We start from the raw sequence: 10,903 nt of genomic DNA on the forward strand, positions 1-10,903 counted from the left end.
ACTTAAGTGCAATTAAACTCTAGAAGATCCCCTATTCTGCCACATTTGTGCAGCCCATGCATCCCTTTGCTGTGCCCAGGTTCCATTATCAGCACTAAGTTCTGGCTCAGGGGGGTATCAGTTGAGTTAGGAGTCCAAGCAGCTTCAGTGGGAACATGTTCATCTTGTCCATGCCTAAGTATCCAATTGTGCAGAATACAACAGGTAAGAACCAACTTAACTTGGGTTTTGTAAGGATGGAAAGGCTTGTTATCAAGGATTCTGAATCTATTCTTTAAAGCACCAAAGGCCCTCTCTACTGTCACCCTAAGGGAAGAATGCCTCAGGTTGAACAACTCTCTTTGATTTTGTGGCCTATTTGAACCAAACTCCCTCAAGTGGTACCTTGTACCACGATATGGCGGCAGGAACCCAGGCCTGGCTGCATATCCAGCATCCACAAGATAGAATTTCCCTAGACAATGTAACAAATGGAGATGGTTTATCAGTTTAGTGTGTGCAAGTATTGTTGCCATGTGTGTATGTGAGTTATGGTACCTTGTGGGACTGTAAGACCATCTGCCCTTTCAAGAGCATCTGATAAAATCAGAGCATCATGTGCAGATCCCTCCCAACCAGCAAGCACATATGTGAACCTTAGATCAAAGTCCACTGCTGCAAGTACATTCTGAGTGATGGTGTGCTTCCTGCCTCTAAAGGCAGCTTGCATCTTCAAAGGCACTCTAGCTAGGACATGTGTCCCATCAATTGCTCCTATGCAATCCTAAAAATAAAAAGCCATATTAACAGGTTGGTACCATATTGGTCAGGTCAATTGGGTTGCAATTAGGAAAGGGCCACCAACCTTGAAATATGGGTTCCATCTCCTGCTGCCAAGGATCCTAGGATGGACACTAGTGGATGCTGGAACAATCAACTCATTTCTCAACTCACCAACTGCATACAAGACTTGATGAAAGAACCTACTAATAGTTTCAGGTGACCTCATATATGTCATGTTAATGACCCTGAACCTTTGGTTGTGTCCAACTACATGCAAGAACATTGCTACCTGTTCTTCAACAGTGGCATGGATGCTATCCACAACCAACTCTCTAGACCTAAACAGGTCACACAGTTGGAAAAAAGGTGCCCTTCTCATTCTTAGCAGGTTGACACAATGCACATCATCAGATTCATAAATGAATCTGAGGTTGCTATTCCTCTCTCTGTCCCTCTCTGCCATGGGACCATAGGTAATAGATCGAGCTTCCTCACTTCTCCTTCTAAACCACAAGAAAAACCAAGCAGCAACAGCAGCAACAAGAGCAGCCGCAGCCCGGCGCCTACCTTGGAAGTCCATGTCTAACAATACAATGCAGTGTTCATTAGAGCTGAGTATACAAAAACTTGGGTCATGTTGTTAACCAAGCAAACATTCTGAACTACATTATATCCTAGACGCGGCTGCCACACCCGAAGGTGCTCCTCCGACGGCAAGGAATCATCATCGACCTAGGCACTTTGCTCAGCTAACTAGGGGCTCATTGGTTGCAAAGCAGTAAGCCATGATTTCAGGATTCAAGAAATCAGATCCACAAATATACACGACAACCTTAGATGCGCATAAGAACGAACATAGGGTTACCCTAGCACCATATATGCAGATGCACAAACAACATAGGGTGGATGAAAACCAACCAAGATGTACCGTCGCAGGACCGGCGGCGGCTCAGGGTGCCGCCGGAGGACCCCGACCCACACAAGAACCGAACAAAAATTCAGATCGACCTCTACACATGTGAGAACCATAGATCTGCATCACAAAAAGTACCTACGGTTCATCACAACCTTAAATCCACAAAAGGAGCGCACGGATCTGACAGAAGAATAGCCTAGGGTTCATCGACACCAACCAAAAAAATACGAATCGACAGATCAGCGGGGGAGAGGGGATCAAGCAGCGTAAAGAGGAGGGGGAGATGTACCGTCGCAGCACCGCCGGGGGCACAGGGCGCCGCCGGAGTACCTCGAGCCACCGGCGAACCGAGAGCGAATAGGAGGAGGAAGAGGAGAAGGCGCACCGGGGAGGAGGGGAGCGAAGAAAATGGCGCGAGGATGGGAGGTCACCGTAACCTCCCGCGCCTTTAGCCCCGATACGGCGCCATCTCCCGCCCTCCGCCGAAATCTTCCCGCCAGCACCGCGCCATCCCGGCTCGCGAGAGAAGGTGCCCTCTGGGCGGATGGGGCGATGCGGGATGGAGTGAGGGAAAGGAACGGGGGCATGCGCCGTTTCGATTCCGGGAGGCAAACCGAACACGCGACAGTGCACGGGATGCTTCGGGGTCATGCAGCGGATGGTGGGACGCGGGCAACCAATCACGCCCTAATAACTCACTGCTGCGGCCATGCACTCGTCGCCACGAGGCGGATGCCCAGGGGCACGCGTGCCGCGCCACGGTAAGGTAGGCTCCGCCCTCCGCGGGGTGCGACTCCACCTGCGCTGGTGAAACTAGCCGCGGCGTGGCGTGGGTCGCCGAGCGCCACGCGTGGCCGGCCACTGCGCTGCCGGTCGGTCCCTGCCGCTTTCTTCTTCTGGGCTAGATTATTAGTATTACTGTTCTTGGACCAAAGAATCACACCACACGCATCAGAGCGTATCTTGGGTTGCTCGAAATGGTGTGGGCATCGGTCCAGATGACGCGAGATGGCTCCACGGGGTTAGAGAATTATAGGTGAGACCTACTAATAAAGTCCAGGTCAAGCCCAAAAGCGCCGGAGGTATTGCTGTGCTTTGTTTGACAAAATTGGTTAGAATAAAGATGGACGACATTGACCGCTGTGAAAATTAACCAGCTGGGATTCGCGTCGAGATATGGTGTCTCCTTTCCTTTCTCCTACTAGAGCACGCCACCTGAGGTCCTGAGCTGAGCTGACAGTATTGGTGAGACCCAGACCGACCGAGCGCAAACGTGACAGCCAGGATGGATCATCATGCATTAGCCCGGAGACCGGCGGTGGGTGTAGGGTCTGTCTGCAAGCTGCAGGAGCACAAGCAAGATCTATCGTGGCACACTGACACTCTTGTCTCTTGCTACGCTACACCTTTGTTTATCCTCGATTGGTTGTCACGCGGCGCCTGCACGGCTGCACTGCTCTGCTGTGCTGTTGCTGGCTTGCTGCCACTGCCAGCATGCGCCACGGCCGCGGCCGCGCAGCCACGCGTGGCGCGCCCAGGTAGGCTCCCCGCGCGCGAGGTCTCACCTGTAGCTAGCCACTCCAGTCTCCCGGTCCTGGCTCGGCGAGCGAGGCCAATCTCTGCCATGCGGCGGGGCTCCGGCCATGACGCCGTTCGCGCGGCGACACATGGCCAAGCAGCGAGGGTCGACGCAGGAGTGGGAGGCTGGGAGCCAACGGCCGCGTACCGCGTCGCCTGCCGCGGGGCCGACGTGGCGAGCGCGGGGGCGTTCACGTGACTTGTTGAGGTCCGTGCCGGGACCAGAGAGCGGCGGCGATTCCATCGGCGGCAGCTGACGAGGCCTCCGGGGGAGTGGGCAACTCGGAGTTGCTGGCGGCAGCTGCCCATGCCCTCGCTCGGACTGGCCGTTCGCGGCGCCGAGGAGGCAGCGGACCTTGGACTTGGTGGAGGCAGCAAACTGCACGGTGGCCGGTGGACGCCCACGCCCCCGCGTGCAGGGTGCCACACGAGGAAACCGTCCTCGTCGCTCAAGTCCCGTCGTCCTGGCACGTGAAACGGAACGACTTCTTTTTCCTCGTTGCTGCGACTGTTGGTGCCGCTTTTAGTCAATGCTACAGTACTTTGCTGAACCGCTGCTGCGATAGCTCAAGCGACCGTCGGCCTGTTGGCTTCGCTTCAGCTTATTCAACCACCTTATCAGCCATCAAATAGTATTTTTCTCTCACAACAAATCAGCCATTTCAGCTTTTCAGTCGGCTTATAAGCTGAAGCGAACAGACCAAGTGATCCATTGTATTCCTGGTCCACCAAGTCCTCCTCCATATTTAGCATTGTACTGGGTATGTGGGAGAAAAAGATGAAGCATTTTGTGAAAATTGTTAAAATCCTTATTCTCAGCATCCGGAGCTTGTCTTTGTACTTCTTCACTTTTATCGCCTTTATTGTCCTTCAATTTCTTCTCTTTTCCTTTCATGAAAGTGCTTCACCATACCTGCAAAACAATTCAGGTGCACATACTACCCCCGTGGCGATAGTCGGGAATGGAATCAATTACCAATAAACCAACGACATCCCTATAATTTTAACTTGTGGCACAGCTAATCCAGTAAAATAAAAACAAAAAATCCAATGAGTGTACGTGCGTGCAAGTGTGAATGCACAAGGTTAGTGACATGAAAGGTGGGGACCAAACTTGATAGAGATTACACAAAATTTTAAACACCACGTTTACTACTCAGCTGCTGAAGTTTTTGGATAAAACACCACGTTAAAGCCAACGAATTCAAGTACTCCAAAAAGTTTAGAAAACCAAGCGTGTTAACATAACAAAAGTCGACTGTGAAAAATGCAAAATGCAAATGCAAAGAGTTAGCAAAAACTAGGGTTAGTAAGGTCGAAAAGACTATCGATGTTGTTTCGCAATTGGTTAAGTCAAAAAGAATTGCTTAGAATGATAAAGCACAGCTGGTAAAGAAGTCAAGCAATGTCAATAGGAAAATCGTTCATAAAAAATCTTCAACAACCAAACCAACAAGATTAAAGGTAGGTTTATAGGTATCCTATATTTTTTTACTTGAAACAGGAATTTTGAAGAGAGAAATCAAACATAGAAACTCTTCGGCAGCCGCGCTGTGCTCGGTGGTGGTGGGACTATGCGGCGATGGCTAAAAGCTCCGTGTCGCTCTCCATAGAGACTACGCGGGGAGAGAATAATTTTATTCTTAGCAATTACTTTCCTCATTTGCCACGGACGAAGAGGCAACGGAACCCTACCCCAGGATTTCGCGGTCCGGCGCCCGTCCAAACCCCGTGTCCCCTCTACCCAATGCCCGTGCGACACCGTGAACGGGATCCCCTCCACGAGGCCACGGCTTCGCCCGCCACGGAGAAAAAGGGCCCTCCGGCCGGCACCGTGCGGCCGACGCCCTTTCCCCTTTTGTTTTCCTTCCCCGCTTTCACGGCGGGGCCGTCAGAGGCAGGCGCGGGGTAGGGTGGGGGTCCAAAGCCTCCAAGCCGAGGAACTTGTGGCTGCGGGGCGCGCCACGGAAGGCTCCGGGGCCGGGACACGCGTCCGGACTGACTTGGCAGCTGTCCCTCTCGCCGCTGCCCCCACGCCCCTCTCCTCCCGAGCACCCACCTATATCATGCGGCTCGTCACCCTCCGCTTACCATCTCGGGCTCCGGCACAACGCACTCGCCTTCCCCTTTTCCTTTCCGCGCCCACAGCCGTTGCCACATATAGCAACCACCGTACGTCGGCGGCGAGTATATATATCCAACGACTCCTTCCTGCGGGGATCATTTTGGGAGGACTGCAGGGTGTGATCTCTGATCAGTAGAGACGCACCACGATGGCGAGCGGCGGCGGCGCGGGCGCGGATGCGGCCGGGGTGGCGCCGTTCGTGGCCAAGACGTACCGCATGGTGGACGACCCGTCCACCGACGGCGTCATCGCGTGGGGCAGGGACAACAACAGCTTCGTCGTCGCCGACCCCTTCGTCTTCTCGCAGACGCTCCTCCCCGCGCACTTCAAGCACTCCAACTTCTCCAGCTTCGTGCGGCAGCTCAACACCTACGTACGTATACACACTGTCAAAGTGAATTGCTTGCTTGTGTTCTTCACCAATCACCAGTCGGCCTGACCTGCCGTTCGATTATTCCACCTGCAGGGCTTCCGGAAGGTTGATCCGGACCGGTGGGAGTTCGCGCACGTATCGTTCCTGCGCGGGCAGACGCACCTCCTGCCCCGGATCGTCCGCAGGAGCGGCGGCGGCGGCGGCAAGCGCAAGGACGACGGCTGCGGCGGCGGTGGCGACGCTGGGGCCGTGGATGAGGACGCGGTGGCCATGGAGTTGGTCCGGCTGAAGCGGGAGCAGCGCGCCATCGAGGACCAGGTGGCAGCGATGTGGCGCCGCGTGCAGGAGACGGAGCGCCGGCCCAAGCAGATGCTCGCCTTCCTCGTCAAGGTCGCCGGCGACCCGCAGGTCCTGCGCCGCCTCGTCTCCTCCTCCGGGGCCTCCGGGGCAGGCGGCGCGAGCGGCGGCGTCGGGTTCGCCTCGGGTCCGGAAGAGGACTGCGCCGGCGGGGAGGTCGCGAAGAGGGCGCGCCTGCTCCTCGACGGCGGCGACCCGGTCTATGGTGGTGGCAGCAGCGACGCCGCCGCCGCCGCCGAGTTCGGCGTGTTCTACAGCGCCGGCGCCGATGACGTCGGGTTCGGCGGCGAGGCCGGCGGATACCTGCAGCCGCCGCCGTACGTGTTCCCCGTGAACAGCGGCTACTGATGGCGGTGACGTGTGTGCTGCGTCCGATAGCGGTGGTCGGTTTTGTCGTCGTGTGCGTGCTCCGTTCGCCAGCTGCCCTCGCGAATTGCTTGGGGATGTGGCAACGGCGAACGGTGGCGGAGGCCCAGCAAGATGGGAGCAGCTCTCCGACCGGGCTGGCCGGCTGGGTAGCCTGGTGGGTGCTACATGTAAGTCGCGTCGTGTCTGCACATGTGCCTGAGCCTGACCTGTGGGTGTGCGGTCACGCGTGCGGAATAAGAGGCTGTAAAAGTGTAAAGCCTTGGTCGTTTAGGCAGGCTAGGTCTAGGTAGGTCATGTTGCTTCCCCTGTGATAGTGTGATGTGAATACCACACAGCAGTAGTGCTTCCAGTTCGCCCTCTATTGGCCGAAATGATCTTTGGCATGGTGCACGGACGAACTGCAGTGGACGATTTGATTGGAGGTGCAAAAGCAAAACGATGTCGCCACCCTGCGATGCGGATCGCAGGTCCCGCACCTCGTCGCCGGGAAAGATGGCTGGCACAGCGGCAGATCCTTTTCGCCGGCGTCGCCTGATGCGTGTGACGCTTCCGCCGCGGACGAGGACGCCCACCTCCCGCCTCCCGGGTCGGCACGGCGGCGCCGCTCGCGCGCGTCTCGCCGTCTCGTCAGCAGCTCACTGACGATGCCGGCACCTGCCCGCCCCGGCTCGCGCCACCCACAAGACTCATTATTTGGGCCGCATAGGACTCTAAAACGTCTGGGCCGCAGTGGCTTGGGCCTTAGTGACGTCCGCGTCCAAGCTATCTTTGGGCCGGTTTGCTACTCCAACTCCTTGATTGACCCCAATATACCCTTTAATATGCCTCTCTTTTTTCTCCACTTACAAGGTAAGTTTAGTTTAAAGAATTGCGAGATGACACATGATACCTTGTATTAAAAATATAGTATATTAAAAGATCATGATAACTTTTTCCTGCAGTTTGGTAATCTTATTCTTAACATCAATTTCATATTAAATGTCATTAGCTTATAAAAATAATTATAATTTTTAACATAGGAAATCATGTTCTGTATCCACTCATAGAATTTGAATTAAAACCCAACCTGCTTACGAACAAATAAAAAGGAGAGATTTCATTACGGGATATTTGACCAATTGAAATATTTCATGAAGTAAATTGAGTCTAAATTTTGTTGTGGGTTTTAGGTGAATAAAGTGGATAGGTGAATGTAGTAAAACGGAATTAGTTCTTAATTTAATATTTTAGCTTTCATCTTTTATAAGATGTTGCCCTCTCTTCTAAAAAAAAAGAGAGTATAACTGAATAGCTAGTGTGGCGCGCTACTGCGTTTTATCAGGCGCGGGGCACACCAAAATCTCCCTTCCGATCCCTCACCATGGAGGTGGAGCTTTTGGCTCGGTGCTAGACTAGACACGAACAACTCCAGTAGTACGGTAGTAGTATCGTCGGTAGCCGGCTAGCCGATCAGCGCATCTTGCCGCGGACAAGATGCACGGCAACGGCATATGATGTCGTGGCACACGGTGATACGACGTGAACACCCCGACGACACCACACCGATGCAGGTTTGAAGTTTCAAAGCCCTTGTACTAGTAGATCCAGCCAGTTCTCTGCTCATCAGCTGCATTGGAAAGAGATGGATGCTGCAGTCGGGAGAGGCAGTCACGTGTGTGTCGCGTAGGGAGAGGCAGAGCAGGGCAGCGCCGATCGAGTCGCTGCCATGCCTGCAAGGCTGCAAGCTCTCATCGGTGACAGGACAACAACAGGATGGATCGGAGTAGGGAGTAGGGACTAGGGACCAACGCGTGCGCCAGCGCCGCGCAGCCGGGGCACGGCCGCGTGGCGCGCCCAGGCAGGCTCGGCCGCGAGCCCGCGACAGGGCGCGCGCGTCGTCCTCTGCCAATGGCGCGGCACCGCGCCGCGTCCTCCCCGACGCCCGCGCTTCCCGCTTTCGCGCGGCGGGACCAGGTCATCACGTCGGTCGGATGGAGGCGGGCGACACGGTGCACTGCATGATTCGGGCGAGCGCTTGATCAGCTGAGCGCGACCGGCGGCGCTGAAGATTCGTCGTCGGCAAGGGGAATCCTGAGCAGGTTACGTGGCGGGTTCCCAAGAAACGCCAGCAGGACGGACGAACGGCGTGCGTGATCGCGTCGCGGAGCCAAGCCTTTTCGCTGCTCGCGGGAAATGAGGAAACGGCTTCACGTCGCCGGCTGATGCTGAGAGTGAGAGCACGCACGCGACGGGTGCTGGAGCTGGCGTGCGCCGCGGAGAGGTCGCTCGCCGTGCTCTGTCGCACACGCGTCGGGCGTTGCGGCCTGGCACCTGTCCTGTCCCTCTCGCACGCCTGGCCAGGCTTTATTTCACCGGTGCCCGATCTCCGGGTATTACTGGCGCGCGGCACTCATCAGCTCAGCTCGCTTTACCATTTGCCACATATAACAAGCCGCCGCGTAGATGGTGGACGACCCGTCCACCGACGGAGTCATCGCGTGGGGCCGGGCCAACAACAGCTTCGTCGTCGCCGACCCCTCGTCTTCGCGCGCACGCTGCTGCCCGCGCACTTCAAGCACTCCAACTTCTCCAGCTTCGTGCGCCAGCTCAACACATACGTGAGTACAGTTAACTAACAATTTGCCTACTTGATGAGTGTTGAGTCAGCTCAGACCTGCCATCGCCAAACGTGTGAGCGACTACCTGCAGGGTTTCAGGAAGGTTGACCCGGACAGGTGGGAGTTCGCGCACGCGTCGTTCCTGCGCGGCCAGATGCACCTCGTGCACCGGCACAGCGGAAAGCGCAAGGAAGACGGCGGCGACGTCGCGGGAGACGTGGAGAGCGCGGCCAGGGTGGCCGTGGAGGTGGTCCGGCTGAGGCGGGAGCAGAGAGCCAACGAGGAACGGCTGGCGGCGATGCGGCGCCGCGTGCGGGAGACCGAGCGCCGGCCCAGGCAGATGCTCGCGCTCCTCGCTAGGGCCGCCGGCGGTTCCTCACCGGCGGCGACGTGGACGCCATGGCCGTCGACGGTGTCCGTGGCTCCGTGCCGACTGTTTCGAACCCGTCAGGTGGCAGTTTGCTGCTGAGTGATCGATCTTGATCGACGTCGTCTAGCCGTCTAGGTGTGTGCGTGTTGCGTGCAGATCATTGAGCAAACCTTCTGTGAGACAAGAAGACTGCCTGCCTGATCAGGTTCAGGACCGGGATCTGGAAATCAACACAAGAAACCAATTTCAATTTGCAGGTTGGGACAACATCCAGTGACTGAATTCCCAGACCACAAAATAGCTGAGCTGATGGCGCCCTTGACGCGGTGGTAAATTACTCGCTCAGATTCAGAAACATAGGACATGAGTTGGAGAAAAAAGTTGGACATGTTCGCATGACTATGCATGTGACTGTAATGAGAAAAGTAATGTCTTTCAAGTTTTCATCTAGAACATATAAGAGGTTTCCTATGATCTCAATGTCCCAAACTCCGAATATATCTGGCAGAATAGCTCGAACTATCAACCGTGCCTCGATTTAGTTCCTAAACTACCAAAATGGTCATTTCCTCACATGGCTCAATTTCATCCTTCGTCCTACATGTCACGCCATGTTAGCTACCATGTCAACATCATTAGGGTTCCAAGTGGGTTTGAAAGTGAAAGGACCCATTCATCCTATCTTAAACTTTACCGAACAATTCAACCACTTTTCTCACATACTAGTAGAGAAAGAAGTAAATTTCAGTGAAATAATTTCAAACTATTTTTTGATAATTCAACAATAAGTTAAGAATGTGTCTTACGAACCTCAAATGAATGGGGATGTCAAAAAGGCATGGATATAGGTGGAAATGGTATTCTATAAAACCTAGCTGACTCAATGCTGACATGACGTGCAAATGTGGCATAACACATAGGACGAAGGATAAATTTGAGCCACATTAGAAAGTTCGAGGACTAAAATGGTTGTTTTGGTAGTTTAGGGACCACAATGAGCCTCGATCGATAGTTTGAGTACAAGATGGCTATTCTGCTAATATATCTCAACATGCCACAAGATCTGAACTAAGAGGGAGGGTGGCAGGTTGACGTTACGAAATTTACAAGGCGTAACAAAGACCTTGGCAATGGCAAGCTTAGGGCAGTATCCGATGTAGAGCATCCCCTCCTTGGAACCAGTTTGATCCATCAGAAGCTCGATAACCATGTGGCAACTATAGACTAAATTTCCTTTGAACAAATAGGGGGTCAACTATAGCAGAAGTCTGATTTTCAACCTATAACTACAAAATCAGACAGGGAGGGCCATCCAACTATCAAAACCGGGCAAATTTGGCCCTTTCTAGAAATTTAAAAAGTTTTGATTCAATCAAAAAATTCATAACTAATTCATTTCAAATCCAAAAAATATGAAGTTGGTACTAAAAGTTTTCTAAAAATATAGGCGATTTGT

General features: G+C 54.0%; 2 protein-coding genes and 1 pseudogene across 2 annotated transcripts; 2 read left to right on the forward strand and 1 right to left on the reverse strand.

Moving 5' to 3' along the window:
- Nucleotides 1-2: 2 nt before the first annotated feature.
- LOC140221297 (protein ALP1-like) lies at nucleotides 3-1,342 on the reverse strand. Its single transcript, XM_072290723.1, has 3 exons — nucleotides 845-1,342; nucleotides 538-763; nucleotides 3-454 (listed from the first exon to the last, which is right to left on the reverse strand). Exons 1-3 carry the CDS (start codon nucleotides 1,340-1,342, stop codon nucleotides 3-5), a joined length of 1,176 nt encoding a protein of 391 aa, XP_072146824.1.
- A 3,989-nt stretch (nucleotides 1,343-5,331) lies between these two features.
- Nucleotides 5,332-6,833, forward strand: LOC117842933 (heat stress transcription factor C-2a). Its single transcript, XM_034723464.2, has 2 exons — nucleotides 5,332-5,754; nucleotides 5,848-6,833. The coding sequence occupies exons 1-2, from the start codon at nucleotides 5,530-5,532 to the stop codon at nucleotides 6,457-6,459; spliced, it is 837 nt and encodes a 278-aa protein (XP_034579355.1). The 5' UTR covers nucleotides 5,332-5,529; the 3' UTR covers nucleotides 6,460-6,833.
- Nucleotides 6,834-8,791: 1,958 nt separating this feature from the next.
- LOC117837317 (heat stress transcription factor C-2a-like) lies at nucleotides 8,792-10,115 on the forward strand (annotated as a pseudogene).
- Nucleotides 10,116-10,903: the final 788 nt, after the last annotated feature.

Source organism: Setaria viridis, chromosome 1, assembly GCF_005286985.2.
Source record: "Setaria viridis chromosome 1, Setaria_viridis_v4.0, whole genome shotgun sequence".
Classification (NCBI taxonomy): Eukaryota; Viridiplantae; Streptophyta; class Magnoliopsida; order Poales; family Poaceae; genus Setaria; species Setaria viridis.